Source organism: Oncorhynchus keta, chromosome 26 (genome assembly GCF_023373465.1).
Source record: "Oncorhynchus keta strain PuntledgeMale-10-30-2019 chromosome 26, Oket_V2, whole genome shotgun sequence".
Lineage (NCBI taxonomy): Eukaryota > Metazoa > Chordata > Actinopteri > Salmoniformes > Salmonidae > Oncorhynchus > Oncorhynchus keta.
Genome location: NC_068446.1, coordinates 24063681 through 24084982, shown reverse-complemented (window position 1 = coordinate 24084982; position 21302 = coordinate 24063681). Strand labels below are relative to the sequence as shown.

The following is a 21302-nucleotide window of genomic DNA, read 5'->3' as shown; positions in this document are numbered from 1 at the left end:
ATTCAACCTAAATGTGTCTTCCGCATTTAACCCAACCCCTCAGAATCAGAGAGGTGCGTGGGCTGCCTTAATCGACGGCGTACGTCATCGGCGCCCAGCATGCCTATCTAGGATGAACACACACATCTATTAACATACCCGTACCCACATGCACACACAGGTTCGGGGACTTTAGGAGTCAAAAAGCATATTTACAGGGCAGATCCAGCGCTGTGGGTCAGAAAGGGGAGGGCTTTGGCACTGCAGAGGATGTCCTGAGGCAGAGAGGACGCGTCCATACGCTGGAACATGGGAGCGTGTTTCTATAGGGGATGAGGATGAAATAGGTCCAGTATGAGAGTATGCAAACTACTGTTCAGAGGCCATAGTTTCATACTGTAAATAGAGGTAGATATACCTGCTCCTCCAGCTGTTGCCTGAGCTTCTTGGCTTTGCTCTGCTTGTAGTAGTCCATGATCATCATAGCTGCGTAGATCTTCCCAATGGTCATATGATTGGCTGGAAGAATGGCATAATGTCACTCATTTGGAATTCTTTGAAAAGCAAAACTACTATAGCAAATAGTTCAACTACATTGACTAATGCCAGAGGTACTATAAATTCTGACTGTCACCTTTGTGGATGGGGACGAGCAGGTCTAGCGTCTTCTGAGAAAGGTGTGGCCAGATGATACTGATCTCCTTCTGTAGGTCTGAATCCATCTGCCCCCTGTCCTCCCCTCCTGGAACCACCACAACAACAACAGGAGATAAAGCATGCAGCCGTTGCTCATGGGGGCAGTTGGTCAACAGTGTGTAGAGAAAGTTGAGAAGAACAACAAGTTCAGAGAGTTGTTCATGTTCAGCTATTTTCACATGCGAGCCTGACCTCTGGCTATCTTGACCTCCAGGGCAGTTCGGATCAGGGCCATGAGGGTGGAGGTGAAGTGAACAGACATCTCCTCATCCACGGGCATGTTCATCAGCACCAACCTCTGAGGGTGTCCATGGAAGGGAAAGAGGGGGGAGCAAAGCAGGAAATATTACTCACTAACCAGGAGACAACATGTTGCCGACAAGAGAAGCTCAGTTAACCATCTATGCCTTACAGTAATATACAAGTCTCAACTACTTGATGGTCTTTTTTCACTGTTCAAGCTAAACGTACAATCGAAGGATTATAAATGCATGTTTTAATAACACAATTCTCTAATAAGTATGACATTGTAACAACAGCCAAGAGACTCACAACACAGTGTGCACAAAGAGGTTAGGTTCATTCCCATTGTACAGTCCATGCACACATATGACAATGATAATGAGAAACAAAGGCAAAGAGGGCAAGGGCAGAAGGCACATGCGTAGAGATAGAGGAAGTAATCAGGCAGCAGTGATTGAGAAAGGTTGTTTGGCATTCTGACACTGTACAATGTGGCTCTATGAAATACATGTTAGCTTTTTGCACCCGTTTCAAAACCGAAGCATTCTTACTGTCACTGAAAACCAGTTATTCCACAAACAGCTCTTAAACACACAAAACCTGACTCGGTTAGTTCTCTGCCAAGATGCAAATCAATACAAAAAAAGAAAACGCCAAAGCACAATGCTCATTTATGTTTACTCTACGTATTGTCATCTGCCGATCAAAAAACACCATTGTGGATATTCTCTTACAATTCCACAAGCGACACGTTACGGTACGATATAGACAACAGTCATTTTCCACACTTCATTTGGAACTGGCTATATAACACAGAGGTTTTACTTTGCCATCTCCATTGACCAAATGTAGAAACGTTGCCCAGTTGTCTTTGGTCTACCTTATAAGCCACTTTGGAGGGACATTTCTTTCCGAGGCCAAGAGGTGGCGACATATCAGTCAGCATCTCGTACATGTCAGTGTAATGAATACGCCCGCTGGGGAGGAGGCAGGGAGCAGGGCAGATGACGAGGAGGACGAGGAGGAGGAGGAAGGGCAGGGAAGGTATTACCAAGGAATGGAGGAAGAAAAGAATATGGAAAAAAAGGAAGAGATCAGAAAGAGGGTTATTCAATGGCATTACACAGAGAGGATCAAATCAGGTTGTGGTATTTCTATGCAGACTTGGCATAGAAAAGAGAGAGAAGAAGAAATCTAAAACCAAAGACCAAAGGAATGACAGCAGGGTCCTCTGTGGATCTGGCAGATACTTACCTGGCATCCTAAACCTGCAACGTTACTGCTGACAATTGTCAGGGAGGGACTTACAGTAGGCCCCACTATAACCCTTCTCATGATTCTACTATAACCAGTCAACTAAATCAGAGGTACCAGATCCAACCAGCCACAGAGTGTCACGACTCAGCACACTGGTTTTGTGTAGTTGTAAATGTAATGTAATGTAAATGTAGTTGTTTGTGACACTATGTGTTCCAATAGTTCATTGCTCTGCATCTACAGCATGACGTGCATAATGATATTGTCTGTATGCTAGAGGAGGAGCCATCTCTTTGTATCCTGAAGCCATAACCCAGTCATTCTTTGGCCTGGGGCAGAACCAGGGTGGTCCCCCTTCAGCAGTGCAAGCAGGCCTTAGAGGGGTAGTGAAAATTGTTGGAGAGGAATGGAAGTGGGCATAGGAAGGATCCCAACAGGTAGGAGGGGTTAAGGGATCAAGGGATAGTGGGGAAGTGGTGGGGGAGCCAAACCTTGCATGCCACGGTGTAGGGGCAGTTCTTTCCAAAGCCCAGGGGAGGTGAAATAGTGCGTACTACTGTGTACATCTCCTTATAGTGAATCCTTCCACTGGAAAGAACATATATTTATGTAGTTAACAATAAACACAGAGATTCAGCTTTGCTGGAGTTTAATAGAGCTGGATTGCCACCATTGTCCTAACAAGAACCCGGAGAGCAGAGCATCAGGACATATCGGACAACAATTAGGCAAATATGCAATACTATTCACATTGTGAAATGGTTAAGGCCATATGGTGGTATTTGTAAGTAGTTGGGTGAAACATTAGAATAACATTAAAATAGTAAATCATTCCTACACATGCTGTATAACATATGTGCTGTGCTGCTACTTTGTTTGTGTTAGTATGTGTTGTTGGGCCTCTGACTTACCAAGCAGCTCGGTCGTATTCACCCCAGATACGAACAAACTCATCCAGATGATGAGGCCCCAAGATGGAAGAATCCCGGGTGAGGTACTCAAAGTTGTCCATGATCACAGCCACAAACAGATTCAGCATCTGAACAGTGATTAGAGGAGGTCATAGACAAGGAACTACAATAGGTGTACATGAAAGGGAATATGTATGCATGTAAGTGTCTCCTTCAACTTCTTCCTCTCATTTCTGGTAAGAGACGGCCTCCTAGAGTAGGACTCATAGAGTAGGACAGTAGGACTCTTAGAGTAGGACTCTTACCAGAAATGAGCTGAAGAAGATGAAGGAAACAAAGTAGAAGTAGGCAAACTCAGTTCCACAGCGCTCCTCGTGGTCTGACGTTAGAGCTAAGGGGTCTGGCTCACACTTCTGCCCCCCTAAACATGACAGCATGATCTCCTGCCACGACTCCCCCGTGGCACTCCTGCAGGCAGACAGCAGTGTGTTGTTCAGAGACTGAGCCTTAGTTAGCCACTGTGTGACACATGCAGGATATCCTACTGTACCTGAATAGCAACATCAGAGCACCAAAGAAGGTCTTGAAGTTGTTGTGTTGGTTGATGTGAGTCTCCTCATCCAGTCTGATGTTTCCAAAAACCTTGAGGAATATTCAAATCAAATTGTATGGGTCGTGTACACATACGCCATGCCTATGTTTATAGCTCAAACAGTGCAGTAATACCTAACAATACAAAATAATACACAAATTCCAAATATATATCAGAAATATCAGAACGAGCCATGTCAGAGTCATAAACAAAAATATAAACGCAACATGTAAAGTGTTGGTCCCATGTTTCATGAGCTGAGATAAAAGATTCCAGACTTTTTACATATGCACAAATTTGTTTACATCCCTGTTAGTGAGCATTTCTCCTTTGCCAAGATAATCCATCCACTTGACAGGTGTGGCATATCAAGAATCTGATTAAACAGCATGATCATTACACAGGTGCACCTCGCTCTGGGGCCAATAAAAAGCCACTCTAAAATGTGCAGTTTTGTCACAAAACACAATGCCACAGATGTCTAATGTTTTGAGGGAATGTACAATTGGCATGCTGACTGCAGGAATGTCCACCAGAGCTTTTGCCAGAGAATTGAATGTTAATTTCTCTACCATAAGCCACCTCCAAAGTTGTTTTAGAGAATTCGTTAGTATGTCTAACCGGGTTCACAACCACAGACCACTTGTAACCACGCCAGCCCAGGAACTCCACATCCGGCTTTTTCACTTGCGGGGTTGTCTGAGACCAGCCACCCGGACAGCTGATGAAACTGAGGATTTCTGTCTGTAAAAAGCCCTGATTGGCTGGGTTTAGCTCCCCAGTTGGTGGGCCTGGCTCTCAAGTGGGTGGGCCTATGCAAAATCCATAGATGAGGACCTAATGAATTTATTTCAATTGACCGATTTTGTTATATGAACTGTAACTCAGTAAAATTGTTGAACTTGTTGCATGTTGCGTTAATATTTTTGTTCAGTATATAATGGTGTGTATAGACAGTATGGACAGTATATGAATAGAGACGATTCATGAGATATGTCTTGTGCTATATGCAGAACCGACACATTCACACCATGCAATGGCGAACAAAGAAAGTGGCAGAATAGATCAAGCGTGTGAGCAACACCTTACCTGCATTCCGATGATTGCATATATGAAGAAGAGCATGGCAATGAGCAGACAGACGTAGGGGAGAGCCTGAAAGAGAAACCCTATGTCATGATAACATAACAGTACCAGACGTTACACACACACACACCTGGCTTCAGTCTTGTCTCTTTCCAGTGCTGTACTGTAATGTGAGTGGAGCTGACCTTAAAGGACTGGACAAAGGTCCAGAGCAGGATGCGGATGGTGTAACCCTGCCTCAACAGCTTGATCAGTCGAGCAGCTCGGAACAGCTTCAGGAAACCCATGTTGAAGGTCTCAATTGACTGAAGGGAGACGAGAGAGACACTCGCACTACATATGACGTTTATTTACAGTACACTGCATAGAAATGGCGACGTAATCAGCCATTGACTGATATTCAGTCATGCTTTTTTACCTGCAGGTCCACCACTATTTCTGTGATGCTGCCCAACACCGTGATGAAGTCAAATATATTCCAAGTGTCTCGAAAGTAGTTCTGGAAAAGAGAGGAAAACATCCATACTTCAGTCAGTAGATGTTAGTAGCATTGCACACAGCATCAGATCATGATGTTATGGGCAGTACAAATGTAGGATCTTCATTTGAGCCAGTTTGCTACAGGACGAAAATAGGAACAGGAAATGTGAATTATTATGTGGATTATAATTAATTGGGTATTTTTGTAGGGGTTGATACATTTTTCGTTAGGGAAAATCAAGTGTGAAATTAGAAAAACGTTAGAAGCCTTTTTAAAACTCAAATACACTACAAGTTTGCATTTCCTTCCATGCAGGAAAAGTCTCAGCAAGACACTTCTCAAATTAAGATCCTACATCTGTAAGTTTAAACTGTTTCCTCACCAGAAAGCCAAATGCCATGATCTTGAGGACACACTCCACAGAGAAGAGCACAGTGAAGGCTGTGTTCAGGTGTTTCAGCACAGCCTCGTACACTGGTGGGGCTGAGTAATACTACCACCACATAGGAGAGTGAAAGAGAGAGACACCATTAAACACAATTGCCATTACTCCAAATTACTGGGATGCACAGGTAACCCCAAATGACACAATGAACCCAAACACACACCATCTTGCTCAACCACCATACAACTATAGAACTATAGCCACAGGTTAATGGCAGATTCCCTCTGATATGTAAATAGCGAAACATTGAGCAGAGCTGAGGCTAAAAGGGGTAATTCATCTGAGTTGTACAGGCAGAGTTAATGAGGGCATGTTAAATACTAGCAGGTGGATATAGATCAATATTTAATAAAGGCTGAGTCATCCTCTGCTCTGTCTGATGGCTCTCTCCCTCTGTCTGACCGAAGGCTTTTTCTCAGAATAAATGAAATGCTCACGGGATGGGAAAAAACCCAGACCGTTAGCTAGAGCCCAGCACAGGGTAGAGGGACATGCATCTTACAACCCAATCAGCTACAGCAGAGGTGTCAAATACATTTTGCCACGATGGCCAAATTCGGTCTTCAACGAGGCTCGGAGGGGCGCACTGAAAATTGGTTATATTTCCTCTGCGTCAAAATCTGCAAAAGCTGGTCCTCTAGATAATTTGCTAAACATAGACCCCCCCCCCCTTGCAGACCAGATGTTTAACACCCCTGAGGTACAGCAACAGGCTCCATAATACCTTCTGCACCACAGGGACTGCTATTAGGCTTTATAAATGGGATTAGTTCAGCATATGGGTCAGGTTGTACATTAGAGATAATGAACAAGGTGTAAATTAATGTACTGTTTGTATACGATCATTATCCACACCTTCATCATCAGGACAATGGTGTTGAGTGCAATCATGGCCAGCACGGTGTACTCAAAGGAGGGGGAGACCACAAAGTGCCAGAGGCGGTACTGGAACGTCTGCCTGTTCTGAGGCATGTAGCGGGTCAGGGGTTTGGCACTTATGGCAAAGTCAATGCAAGCCCTCTGTAAGGGAAAACACACAAGAAGGAAAGTTGAAGAACAGTTTGTTGTGCAGGAAATAGCCTGGGATTAAGTACAGTATGTAGCAGCTAGCTCTGGGAAAGTCCTTATATTTGATACTTGAAGTAGACATATTGCTATGTGGACTGCTGGGAACATTCTGGTCAGTGTCGGCTGAGGGATACCTGGTGGGAGAGACTTTGTGTCTGGAGGGGAACTCTCACTATTCCTGTATATTTACCTAGTGTTTTCCATGAGTCAGTGTGCTCCTCTACGTAATCACCTGTCAAGACCGAGCAAGTTAAGTCTAAATGCACAGATGGCGTCATTTTGATGCGTTTGCTACATTCTACCAGCAAACCAGATCACTGACACTTACACTGAGCTGGTGTGTTGTATGGTGTCACTGGAAATTCTACATTTCAAATTGAATGTCTGTTACATTTCGTTTGGTTGAGGATTCTGTGTAAAGTGTGTGTGTGTGTGTGTGCGTGCGTACGTGCATGCGTGCGTGCGTGCATGCTTGTGTGTGTTGACTCAATCACCTCATTCTTCTCCAAGCTGCACTCCTCCATCATCTTGTCTCCCTGCTCCTGGAAGGTGATGATGATGAGAGCCACAAATATGTTGACGAAAAAGAAGGGGAAGACCACAAAGTAGATGACATAGAAGATGGACATCTCCATTCTGTTTCCCTGGCTGGGTCCTCTGTCCTCCTCTGTCACATCCACAGAGTGCTGCAGGACCCTGGACAGACACACAGATCACACTGTGCTCAGCACTGGACACCCACACTGACATTCTGAAGTATATTTCAGTCTAGCCTAAGTACAGTTATGACATAGTGAGTAGTGTGTATGGAGAGTGAGACTTACTGTGGCCAGCCTTCCCCAGTGGAGACGGTGAACAGAGTGAGCAGGGCCCAGACTATATTGTCATAGTGAAAGTCATGTCTCCTCCACTCCCTCCTCTTCACCTCCTGTTTGTCTTTCTCATAGTTTATGTAGAAGCCCCTGATCGGACGAGACAGACACACAGTGTACAATGGACATTCAGTGGACAAAGAAACTAGAAAACATGACAATACTGTAGGTCTCCAATAGGTCTCCATCCACTTCAACTATGTTAGTGTTCTATAAGGCCCTATGCAGGCAGCTCAGCAGACACCTACTGGCAGTCCTTCTCTGTGTCTTTGGATCCGTCAGTGCAGTAGAAGAACTTCCCCTTGAACAGCTGCACAGCGATGACAGCGAAAATGAACATGAAGAGCTTGTAGACGATGAGGATGTTGAAGACGTTCTTCAGAGAGGTCACCACACAGTCAAACACTGCCTACACACAGACAGAGGACGAAGGATGAGGTGAAAGCAATTAACAACAACAAAAAAGTCAGACATATTCTAAAACTGTAGGGGTTTATCTTTTGTACAGTTACCGATGTAGGATCTTAATTTGATCAACCTGTTGCAGGAGGACATTTAAAACATGTAGTTTCTTTGAGATTTGAAAAAGCTTCTGAAGTTTGTAATTTACACTGTGAAATGTCAGACTTGATTTTCTCTAACGAAGAATTTAGCAACCACTACAAAAAAATGTAATTCATTGTAATCCACATAATAATTAACATTTCCTGTTGCTGCAGGATTATTTTCCTGCTGTAGCAAACTGGCTCAAATTAAGATCTTACATCTATAGTGTCTGATTTGTTGAGGGTGACTTCTAACTCAAGTGGTATAAATAGCATACAATTGTCCAAAATGATCCCAAACTGTTGTTGTGACATGACTGACTGGAAGAGGATTGTGTTATTCTGTAGATCTTTATGTCACTTAACAGTACCAGGATAATCAGGTCTATTGATTGCAGTTGTTCTGGTAGCACCTGACTGACGACCGTCCTGGTACACTCACAAAGTTATCAGTCTGACTCCTTTCCTCCAGGTTTGACAGACACTCTTCCCCACAGCAGAAATTGGATGTGTGAGGTTTGGGAAATCAATTTGTCACTAAATGTTTTCATGATCAAACGCTCAGGTTTATCACCTAATCTTCTCTCTGACTGATTCTCTGCTTCATGGAAACCCTCTTGTGGAAACAGGTGTGACTAAATGGATGTAAAGTCATCACCACCTGTTTAACAGTGGCTTCTGCCCTCACCTGATACCATCATACCACACATAAACATTACCTAAACTTTAAACACCTTGATATATCTCGTATGTTGTCTATCCCTCAGACTGTTGACTGGAGGAGGCACGGTTAACATGGGAAGTCATCTCTGAGAAAAGGGTTACCTTGAGTTTCGGCAGTCTCTTGATGGTCTTCAGGGGCCTCAGGACGCGCAGCACCCGAAGAGACTTGATGGTTTTGATGTCCCGTCCTTTATTATTTCTACAAGTAGACACACGTAGAATGAAGAACCTGTTGAACTCACTTTAACACTGAGCTAACCATGTTACTTATTACAGGAGAGGTATTACTGTGCTTTACATTTCTGATTAGAAAGATACATGTACAGTGCCTTCAGAAAGTATTCATACCCCTTGACTTATTACACATGTTGTTCTGTTACAGCCTGAATTCAAAATGTACTTTTCTCACCCATCTACACAAAATACCTCATAATGACCAAGGGAAAACGTGTTTTAGAAATGTTTACTAATTTATTGAAAATGAAACACAGAAATATGTCATTTACGTAAATCCTCTACAGGATCGGTGTCCCCCTCGCGGGACGGTTGAGCTAACATGCGCTAATGTGATTTAGTCGCTATTACAGTAAATTATTCCCACCCCTGAGTCAATACTTTGTAGAAGCATGTTTGGCAGCGATTATAGCATTGAGTCGTCTTGGGTATGTCTGTATCAGCTTTGCACATCGGGAATCCTTGCAGATTTTCTCAAGCTCTGGTAAGTTAGATGGGATTCAAGTCTGGGCTTTGGCTGGGCCATTCAATGTCTCACATTCTTGTTCTGAAGCCATTCCAGCATTGCATTGGCTGTATGTTTGGGGTCATTGTCCGGTTGGAATGTAAATCTTTGCCCCAGTTTAAGGTCATTTGCACTCTGATGCAGGTTCTCATCAAGGATTTGCCTGTATTTGGACCCATTCATTGTTCTCTTTATCCTGACTAGTCTCCCAGTTCCTGCTGCTGAAAAGCATGATGCTGACACCCCCATGCCTCACGGTGGGGATGGTGTTAGACAGGTGGTGAGCTGTGCCTGGTTACCTCCAACTATCTGGCCTGAATGCGCTTTGCATTCAGGCCAAATAGTTACATTTTTGCCAGGTTGCTCAATTTGGTCTGACGGTCAGCTCTTGGCAGAGTCTGGGTAGTTGCATATTTGTTTCATTTCCCAATGTTGGAGACCACTGTGCTCATGGAAACTTTCAACACTTTAGATTTTTTTAAAACCCTTCCCCAGATATTTGCCTCATCACAATTCTATCTCAGTTCATTGAACTTCATGGTATAGTTTCTTCTCTGACATACACTGTCAACTATGGGACCTTACACTGAGTGTACAAAACATCAGGAACACCTCACTAATATTAAGTTGCACACAGAACAGCCTAAATTCATCAGGGCTTCTACGATCAAAAGCGTTCCACAGGGATGCTAGCCCATGTTGACTCCAATGATTCCCACAGTTGGCTGGATGTTCTTTGGGTGGTGGACCATTCTTGATGCACACAGGAAACTGCTGAGCGTGAAAAACCAGCAGCATTGCAGTTCTTGACACCCTCAAACCAGTGTGCCTATCACCTACTACCATACCCCATTCAAAGGCACTTAAATATATTGTCTTGCCCATTCACCCTCTGAATGGTACACATACACAATCCATGTCTCAATTGTCTCAAGGCTTAAAAATCATTCTTTAACATGTCTCATTCCCTTCATCTAAACTGATTGGAGTGGATTTAACAAGTGACATCAATAGCTTTCACCTGGTCAGTCTATGTCATGGAAAGAGCAGGTGTATTTCTTTCTAAATCATATCCAAACTGATTGATTTGGCCACAGGTCAATTCCACTAAAGTTGTAGTGGAATCTAAAGGATGATCTAAGGAAATTGGATGCATCTGAGCTCAGTTTGTAGTGTCCTAGCAAAGGGGTGTGAATACCTATGTACATTTTATATTTTTGTATTTATATCTTATGGGTTATTATGGGTGAGAAAAATGTTGTCAATGGGGATCTAAAAAAAAAAATATATATATATATATATATATATATATATATATATATATTTAACCTTTATTTAACTAGGCAAGTCAGTTAAGAACAAATTCTTATTTACAATGACGGCCGAGGAACAGTGGGTTAACTGCCTTGTTCAGGGGCAGATTTGTACCTTGTCAGCTCGGGAATTCGATCTCGCAACCTTTCAGTTACTGGCCCAACGCTCTAACCACTAGTCTAACCTGCCGCCCCATGAATACTTTGTGAAGGCACTCTATGTAATGAACTATACAGGACACATAGAATCCTGTTGAAGAGAGCAGAAGGAAAGGAAGTGAAGAAAGTGTTTACCCCAGCACATTCCTGGCAGTCCCACAGCAACACAATCCACAGGAGCAGAGGACGACAGAGAGAAAAACACGGATGCTGAACATGTATATCTCAGGATGGGAAAAACATGTATATCACAAAACGGAGTGAAACACAGTGCTATACTGCAGTGGCAGTATACACTGGTAATGTCCACTACACAGGAAGTTATAAACTATGCAAGGTCACATGACTCACGTGAGGGCGAAGGCAACCAGAGCTCCGACCACCACGATGAAGTCTAGAATGTTCCACAGGTCCCGGAAGTAGGAGCCGTCATGGAGAATCAAGCCCTGGTCTATCATCTGTCAAAAAATACATCTTGTTAAATGATTTCAAAACAGAACTGTGCTAAATATTTGCAATTGCCTCACTGTTAATTAGCTAAATACAATATATTCTGTCTATCCGACATTACATTTTCTTGGGACTAACAGTTTATGCCAAACATGTTCATGTACCTTCTGTCCAATCCAACTGACTCTGCTACCGTATGGTATGACCTATAGCATGTCAATATGACATCATTTGGTAATGTTTTAATACAGGATCCTTGCTGATTGAATTAAGAATACTGTATTTTTGTTCTATTAACTTGTTCTATAACTCACCTTTATTATCATTTCAAAGGTAAAGACACCTGTGAACACGTAGTCAAAGTAACGCAAAACCTGTGGGGTAAAAAGTAGACAAAAAAATTAACACATCCATTACAAAACTGGACTCCAGGGGATGAGGAAGAACATTTCATTCCTTGCTATTAACATTAGAGGAGATCAGAGAGAGAGAGATCAGAGAGAGAAACTGATCAGAGAGAGACAGATCAGAGAGAGACAGATCAGAGCGAGACAGATCAGAGCGAGACAGATCAGAGAGAGACAGATCAGAGAGAGACAGATCAGAGCGAGACAGATCAGAGAGAGACAGATCAGAGAGAGACAGATCAGAGAGAGACAGATCCGAGCGAGCCAGATCAGAGAGAAACTGATCAGAGAGACAGATCAGATAGAAACTGATCCGAGAGGGACAGAGAGAGAGAGACAGATCAGAGAAAGACAGATCAGAGAGAGACAGATCAGAGAGAGACAGATCAGAGCGAGCCAGATCAGAGAGAGACAGATCAGAGCGAGCCAGATCAGAGAGAAACTGATCAGAGAGACAGATTAGAGAGAGACAGATCGAGACAGATCAGATAGAAACTGATCCGAGAGGGACAGAGAGAGAGAGACAGATCAGAGAAAGACAGATCAGAGAGAGACAGATCAGAGACAGATCAGAGAGAGACAGTTCGAGACAGATCAGAGAGAGACAGATCAGATAGAAACTGATCCGAGAGGGACAGAGAGAGAGAGACAGATCAGATCGAGACAGATCGAGACAGATCAGAGAGAGACAGATCAGATAGAAACTGATCCGAGAGGGACAGAGAGAGACAGATCAGAGAGAGACAGATCGAGACAGATCAGAGAGAGACAGATCAGATAGAAACTGATCCGAGAGGGACAGAGAGAGAGATCAGAGACAGATCAGAGAGAGACAGATCAGATAGAAACTGATCCGAGAGGGACAGAGAGAGAGAGACAGATCAAAGAGAGACAGATCAGATAGAAACTGATCCGAGAGAGACAGAGAGAGAGAGAGACAGATCAGAGAGAGACTGAGAGCTTCTGCTTAATGTGTTGCATCTGTTCTTCACCGCTGAACTGGGGACATATTGCCCTTTTAGGAAACCAACTTCTCTCTATAATGGTCACACTGATTAAGTTGAACCGGAGGGAATTCTATTTCTATTTCAGACTTTGGAAGATGATGCTTTCAAGTGGAGCCCTTCTCCGCTGATGGATTTCTGCTTTGATTAGCTTCTTAGCGTGTCACCAGGCCCATTGCATTCCCAACTCGATTTGCATCAATCAGCAACATCCAGATAAGCCCCACCCCATCAAGTCACCATGGGAGACCTTCACAAAGCAATTAACATAATGTTTTCTTTCAGTCTTCCAGCTGCTCAGCTAGGACAGGGCCTGATATGAGACCCCAGGCACACATTCCCAATGATTTGTTTTTTTACCTCAAGGAACGTCTGTAACGAAGTACAAAACAATGGCATCGCCAATAGAAATGCTGCAGAATTCCAGATTATACTAGATTGACACTGTTTGTGCTATCTGTCTGATTTGTAGTCGTATGAAGAGCCTAAACCAGAGGTGGGAGTAGGGAGTGTGATGTGATGATTCTATACCCCCCAACACCCTCCTCTATCTGGCTCTTCAGTGTGAGCAGAGAGTGACAACTCTAACATTGCTGTCCCCCTGTGAGATCAGCAATACTCATCAGAGACAGCGTCAAGCACAGACGCAGACACAATCCCTGTCACGAGTGTACGCTTGCACTCACGGTATGCTGTGAGAAGATAGTACAGCACAGGAAAACTAAGCCAAACAAAAGCAATCACACGTCAAAGACAATAGCCTAACCACAATTGTGGAGAAGGACTGTTAGAACAATGAGGCTCTGTATGAGTCCATGTAAAGTCCAGTGACCAGACTGGCTCTTACTTTGTTCCAGTCAGAGGTGGCTGAAACGGGGTCCTCTGCAGCGAGGGCGATACTGCTGGCAGCGATCACCAGCAGGATGCACATCTCAAAGTAACGCAGGTTCACCACATAGTGACAGGTCCGGCGGATCCTAGAGATGGAACAGAGGACACAACCACTCTGACTGAGAAACAGAGACAGCTGACAGAGCAGGACTGAAACAGGTGTTGTGTTTCTCTACCTCTATCATGCCTGTGTTTGATGGTGAGGATGAGGGTTTTAAGATGATGGTGAGGATGAGGATTTTACGATTATGGTTTTAAGATGCTGGTAGGGATGATGGTGTTAGGATGATGGTGTTAGGATGATGGGAGGGATGGTGGTGTTAGGATGATGGTAGGGATGATGGTGTTAGGATGACGGTAGGGATGAGGGTGTTAGGATGACGAGAGGGATGAGGTTGTTAGGATGATGGTAGGGATGAGGATGTGAGGATGATGTTAGGGATGATGGTGTTAGGATGATGGTAGGGATGATGGTGTTAGGATGACGGTAGGGATGAGGGTGTTAGGATAAGGGTAGGGATGATGGTGTTAGGATGCCGGTAGGGATGATGGTGTTAGGATGACGATAGGGATGAGGGTGTTAGGATAAGGGCAGGGATGAGGGTGTAAGGATGACGAGAGGGATGAGGTTGTTAGGATGATGGCAGGGATGAGGATGTGAGGATGATGTTTAGGATGATGGTAGGGATGATGGTGTTAGGATGATGTAGGGATGAGGGTGTTAGGATGACAGTAGGGATGGTGTGTTAGGATGATGGTAGGGATGATGGTGTTAGGATGATGTAGGGATGAGGGTGTTAGGATGACAGTAGGGATGGTGGGGATGAGGGTGTTAGTATAAGGGTAGGGATGAGGGTGTTAGGATAAGGGTAGGGATGATGTGTTAGGATGATGGTAGGGATGATGGTGTTAGGATGATGGTAGGGATGATGGCGTTAGGATGATGGTAGGGATGATGGTGTTAGGATGATGGTGGGGATGAGGGTGTTAGGATAAGGGTAGGAATGATGGTGTTAGGATGATGATAGGGATGAGGGTGTTAGGATAAGGGCAGGGATGAGGGTGTTAGGATGGTGGTAGGGATGATGTGTTAGGATGGTGGTAGGGATGAGGGTGTAAGGTCTACTGTAGGGATGAGGGTGTTAGGATTATGGTAGGGATGATGGTGTTAGGATGACAGTAGGGATGAGGGTGTTAGGATGACAGTAGGGATGAGGGTGTTAGGATGATGGTGGGGATGATGGTGTTAGGATGATGGTAGGGATGAGGATGTTAGGGTGATGGTAGATATGCTGGTGTTAGGATGACGGTAGGGATGAGGGTGTAAGGTCTACGGTAGGGATGAGGGTGTTAGGATTACGGTAGGGATGATGCTGTTAGGATGACAGTAGGGATGAGGGTGTTAGGATGACCGTAGGGATGAGGGTGTTAGGATGATGGTGGGGATGATGGTGTTAGGATGATGGTATGGATGAGGATGTTAGGGTGATGGTAGATATGATGGTGTTAGGATGACGGTAGGGATGAGGGTGTTAGGATGACGGAGGGATAAGGGTGTTAGGATAAGGGTAGGGATGATGGTGTTAGGATGACGGTAGGGATGAGGGTATTAGGATAAGGGCAGGGATGAGGGTGTAAGGATGATGTAGGGATGAGGGTGTTAGGATGACAGTAGGGATGGTGTGTTAGGATGATGGCAGAGATGATGGTGTTAGGATGACAGTAGGGATGGTGGGGATGAGGGTGTTAGTATAAGGGTAGGGATGAGGGTGTTAGGATAAGGGTAGGGATGATGTGTTAGGATGATGGTAGGGATGATGGTGTTAGGATGATGGTAGGGATGATGTGTTAGGATGATGGTGTTAGGATGATGGTGGGGATGAGGGTGTTAGGATAAGGGTAGGAATGATGGTGTTAGGATGATAGGGATGAGGGTGTTAGGATAAGGGCAGGGATGAGGGTGTTAGGATGGTGGTAGGGATGAGGGTGTAAGGTCTACGGTAGGGATGAGGGTGTTAGGATTACGGTAGAGATGATGGTGTTAGGATGACAGTAGGGATGAGGGTGTTAGGATGACAGTAGGGATGAGGGTGTTAGGATGATGGTGGGGATGATGGTGTTAGGATGATGGTAGGGATGAGGATGTTAGGGTGATGGTAGATATGATGGTGTTAGGATGACGGTAGGGATGAGGGTGTAAGGTCTACAGTAGGGATGAGGGTGTTAGGATTATGGTAGGGATGATGCTGTTAGGATGACAGTAGAGATGAGGGTGTTAGGATGACGGTAGGGATGAGGGTGTTAGGATGACGGAGGGATAAGGGTGTTAGGATAAGGGTAGGGATGATGGTGTTAGGATGACGGTAGGGATGAGGGTGTTAGGATGACGGTAGGGATGAGGGTGGTAGGATGACGGTAGGGATGAGGGTGTTAGGATGAGGGTAGGGATGAGGGTGTTAGAATGATAGTAGGGATGAGGATGTTAGGATGATGGTAAATATGATGGTGTTAGGATGACGGAGGGATGAGGGTGTTAGGATAAGGGTAAGGATTGATGGTGTTAGAATGCCGGTAGGTATGATGGTGTTAGGATGATGGTAGGAATGATGGTGTTAGGATGACGATAGGGATGAGGGTGTTAGGATAAGGGCAGGGATGATGGTGTTAGGATGACGGTAGGGATGAGGGTGTTAGAATGATGGAAGGGAGGATGGCATTAGGATGATGTAATAGGAAGAGCAGAGAAGAGCAGAGGGAGACTTACGGATTGTCAGGTTTGAAGATGAACATACTGTCAGGTGTGACAGTATTGACTGGGTTGGCCACCTCTTCCTCGTCCTTCTCAGGCTTGGATGCCTCCACATCTTTACTGTTGCCTGGAAGAGGTGGATAATGTGGGTGTGCTACTCTGATTGTGGTACCATGCTGTGATATCAGGGGTATCTCTTACCCCGCATGAGATAAAGGCTTTCATACACCTCTCAGCAGAACTATGTTGAATGTGATTAAAGTACACTGAATGTAAAATAAGGACACCCTTGATGGTGTTACCTGTGATGGGGGTGAGCTCTAGTGACAACTGGACATCGGTCACCTCGATGACGACACTGGAACTCAGAGGGGACTGGTTCAGAGTGGTGGCATTGCTATCGGTCTCACTGTCTCCTGTGGGGCCCTCTGGTAGCGCCAGAACTGCAGCCTGAGATGGCTGCAGGGTGGGTGGATCTGACTGTAGACCCTCCTCCCTGTTCTGCAGCTCAGGACCCCCAGTCTGATCATGGTCCATCTGTCTGTGGAAGAGCAGAGGGACAAGGAACAACATCCAGACTCTGAGTCTGGATTCACTGGGGATTTGTTGTATTTAGGGCACCCTGAAGTCTGATACATTGACAATTGGAGAATACTGACTATCAACACTTTACAAACAAAGTCTACAGAATACTATACAAACAGTCTACTATGCATTGAATTAATAGAGCTAGCTGTACATCAGTGTGAGCTCTTCCTCACCTGTGTTCAGCCTCCCTGGTCTTGGAAGGTTGGCTGGTTTCTCCCTTGTTACCGTCTTTCCTCACCTCCTCCACTGGGTCCTCTGGGGTCTTCCTCTCCATGCTGACAGAGAGACTGCTGCCCTCCGCCTGAGGTGAGTCCAGGCCTCTGGCCCCAGCCTGAGCCTCACAGTGCCCTGTGCCCTGTGGCCTCCTGAGCCTCATGCCTTCCATGTCAGTGGTCAGGGTGTCACCAGCAGGAGGGCGGAACTTACGCACCGCTCTCTGCCTTCTCTCCCCATTCAACCAGGGGCTCTTGCGGCCATTGAAGCCTTGGTGGCAGTGATTGGGGATGCCACGCTTGCCCTCTGGGCATGGCTCAGATTCTGTAGGCTCCGGTATGAACACAGCTGTGGACGTGGGGGAGTCCGGCAGGGGCGTGTCAGTGGGATCGGGTGGCTCTGGTAAAGGGCTGGATAAGTGGGGCTCAGGGACACCCATGGACAGGGCTGGTTCCTCTAGGGGAATCTCCATGGGCTTTGGGGGCTTAGCTGTGAAGTCCTTAGGGTCAGCTGTGGGATCAGCCAGCTTCAAGCTGCCTGTGGGTGTGCCTGTTGCTTTGAGGTGGTGGGGACAGCCAGGGGGCGCTTCCTGCTCCTCACTGGGGTTGCTGAAGAGGATCTCTCGGCTGGACATCTGCCGGTGCCTGCGCAGTTGGCTGGTTCTCTGCTCCCACACAGACATGGTCATCCGTCTACTCCTCTCCCTCCTGGACATGAAAGAGTTAGAGGAATTCAGTGGCGGGCATGGGGGCCCCTCGGCGAGGCTCTCAGCCTCCTCCAGAGAGTAGGCAGGCCGGCTCCTGTGTATCGCTCTTTTCCTATACAGGTAGGGTCTCCTCCTCCTGCTGGAAGAGAGGACAACAACACTGTCAGGATGAGTAGTAAGGGAGATAGCAACACAGTACGGTACTTGTCTATAGCAGTGATATACACTGAATGCTGCAAGTGCTATTCTTCATTTGAAACCAATTCCAAAATGTGTAAGAATTGCTTTTGAATTTCTTATGCTAGTTTGTATACAAATGTTTGTCAAACATACACTTATAAATAAAACATTAGTACAAAACCAGTGAGCAGTTCAAGAAAAGACAATCTAGTCTGATTTTCAAAGCTTGGTAAATAAGATCCAGAATTTTTATTAAGCATTTATAAGAAAACAATTTACTGGATCAATGAAGATGTTATGTGGTAAATTAAGCAAAATGTAACTAAGAAGTTATAATAACTACAGTATAATGAAAGTGGGAGATGTGGAACTGATATAAAATGCAGAGCCAAATACTGTAAGATTCTGGAAGTAAAACAAGGAATGCATTAAAATGAGAATAGAACATTTACCCAGTTAAGAAAATCAGGCAGTTTGTTTTGAAATTGAAATGAACAGACAGTGTTAATACTTACTCGTACTTGTACTCTTGTGTGGTCCGTGTTATCAATAAGCGATTGGTTGAAAACAAGACATTAGTGCTTTTGTGAGCAGAGACAAAACAGAGCCTGAGACACAGGCCAAAACGCAAGACTCTACAGAGGCCAATGTCAATTTGAATGGACAGTATCAGTATGTACATCTTACTGTATTTCTGTATAGACAAAATCATTATTCTCTGTTTTACCAGGTAGTAAAATCCTAATGAATTATTCAACCAAATGAATGATGCCTAAATGTTTTGGCGTGTGCCTCGAGGAAAGCAAAGCTCAACATGACAAACAGGATGGTAGCAGTATTAGAACAATGAGAACAACATTAACATCAACAGGTGCAACATATAACATATTCAGGAAGTACGACAAGTTAAAGACATTCAGAGATACAGTATGGTACAGGAATAAACACAGAAATGGCCTTCATTGGCACAAACATAGCAAAGACAGATTGTTTAGGCAAAGCAAACATGTCAGTTTGCATTATGCACGCAGCTCTCGTCCCCAAAGTTGTGCCAGGGTCACATTGTCATTGGTCATGCTGGTCAGAGAGAGACATGCACCCTCTGCTCCCCAAAGGTCAGAAGTCACAGACAAGCTACAACCCTTTTCACTTGGTCAACATCATCATCATGCTCTGAAAGTCAGTTGTGCAAGAGCCCCAGGAAGATAGACGGTCCCAACATTTCACCCCAAACAACACAGACATGATGCAATGCAACCAAAGTTCAAGACTCTTCTCCAAACACAGACGCCGGGATACTCTATGTTATTTAAATCTCATCAATGTGATTCGACAAGTGCCTGACCCTGAATATGTCAGAAGGTTTATATTAAGGGACCCTGCAAAAATCACAGATCCATCCCTACACCTCAAACTGGATGAATCTAGACAAATATTTACTCTGTTAATTCTGCACAAAGCAATGAATAGAACTGGTTATATTTGTAGCATCCACCAAAGCTCCGCTAACATCTACTCCAGCTGTATTAACGTAATGCCAAGGAGAACAAATGCTGCACAGCATGAGACCAACATTTTTAACCATCAAACGTTTAAAAATGTATTTTTCCGCTCATGTGGTTTGAATGCCCATGCAATATGCTGTTCATTTTCAACATGCACACTATATCTCTATAGAGCTAGAAGCAGAGCTACCATGTCAGTCAGCGCCATCTTGCCAGCATAGTGTGTCCCCATCTTGCCAGCATAGTGTGTCCCCACCTTGTAACATAGTGTGTCCCCATCTTGTAGTATAGTGTGTCCCCATCTTTGTAACATAATGGGTCCCCATCTTGTAGTATAGTGTGTCCCCATCTTGTAACATAGTGTGTCCCCATCCTGTAACATAATGGGTCCCCATCCTGTAACATAATGGGTCCCCATCTTGTAGTATAGTGTCCCCCCATCTTGTAGAATAGTGTGTCCCCATCTTGTAACATAGTGTGTCCCCATCTTGTAGTATAGTGTCCCCCCATCTTGTAGTATAGTGTGTCCCCATCTTGTAGTATAGTGTGTCCCCATCTTGTAGTATAGTGTGTCCCCATCTTGTAACATAGTGTGTCCCCATCTTGTAGTATAGTGTGTCCCCATCTTGTAGTATAGTGTGTCCCCATCTTGTAACATAGTGTGTCCCCATCTTGTAGTATAGTGTGTCCCCATCTTGTAACATAGTGTGTCCCCATCCTGTAACATAATGGGTCCCCATCCTGTAACATAATGGGTCCCCATCTTGTAGTATAGTGTCCCCCCATCTTGTAGAATAGTGTGTCCCCATCTTGTAGTATAGTGTGCCCCCATCTTGTAGTATAGTGACCCCCATCTTGTAGAATAGTGTGTCCCCATCTTGTAACATAGTGTGTCCCCATCTTGTAGTATAGTGTCCCCCCATCTTGTAGTATAGTGTGTCCCCATCTTGTAGTATAGTGTGTCCCCATCTTGTAGTATAGTGTGTCCCCATCTTGTAACATAGTGTGTCCCCATCTTGTAGTATAGTGTGTCCCCATCTTGTAGAATAGTGTGTCCCCATCTTGTAACATAGTGTGTCCCCATCTTGTAACATAGTGTGTCCCCATCTTGTAGTATAGTGTGTCCCCATCTTGTAGTATAGTGTGTCCCCATCTTGTAACATAGTGTGTCCCCATCCTGTAACATAGTGTGTCCCCATCTTGTAATATAGTGTGTCCCCATCTTGTAGTATAGTGTGTCCCCATCTTGTAACATAGTGTGTCCCCATCTTGTAATATAGTGTGTCCCCATCTTGTAACATAGTGTGTCCCCATCTTGTAGTATAGTGTGTCCCCATCTTGTAGTATAGTGTGTCCCCATCTTGTAACATAGTGTGTCCCCATCTTGTAACATAGTGTGCCCCCATCTTGTAGTATAGTGTGTCCCCATCTTGTAACATAGTGTGTCCCCATCTTGTAGTATAGTGTGTCCCCATCTTGTAGTATAGTGTGTCCCCATCT

At 44.7% G+C, this 21302-nt stretch overlaps 1 protein-coding gene across 1 annotated transcript in view; it reads right to left on the bottom strand.

Annotated features, from left to right (window-relative positions):
- LOC118359124 (voltage-dependent R-type calcium channel subunit alpha-1E-like) overlaps nt 1-21302 on the bottom strand; it is a 118308-nt gene that overhangs the window by 20501 nt on the left and 76505 nt on the right. The window contains exons 19-42 of the mRNA XM_035737386.2: nt 17372-18256; nt 16913-17151; nt 16626-16737; nt 13818-13947; nt 11874-11933; nt 11461-11567; nt 11245-11256; nt 9001-9097; nt 7879-8039; nt 7583-7720; nt 7253-7454; nt 6546-6710; nt 5628-5738; nt 5183-5263; nt 4950-5069; nt 4768-4833; nt 3637-3728; nt 3392-3554; nt 3087-3214; nt 1799-1895; nt 868-973; nt 614-721; nt 398-498; nt 196-302 (exon numbers count right to left, since the gene is read on the bottom strand). Coding sequence (XP_035593279.2) covers nt 196-302; nt 398-498; nt 614-721; nt 868-973; nt 1799-1895; nt 3087-3214; nt 3392-3554; nt 3637-3728; nt 4768-4833; nt 4950-5069; nt 5183-5263; nt 5628-5738; nt 6546-6710; nt 7253-7454; nt 7583-7720; nt 7879-8039; nt 9001-9097; nt 11245-11256; nt 11461-11567; nt 11874-11933; nt 13818-13947; nt 16626-16737; nt 16913-17151; nt 17372-18256 — 3588 coding nt within the window. The remainder of the gene's footprint in view (nt 1-195; nt 303-397; nt 499-613; nt 722-867; nt 974-1798; nt 1896-3086; nt 3215-3391; nt 3555-3636; nt 3729-4767; nt 4834-4949; nt 5070-5182; nt 5264-5627; nt 5739-6545; nt 6711-7252; nt 7455-7582; nt 7721-7878; nt 8040-9000; nt 9098-11244; nt 11257-11460; nt 11568-11873; nt 11934-13817; nt 13948-16625; nt 16738-16912; nt 17152-17371; nt 18257-21302) is intronic.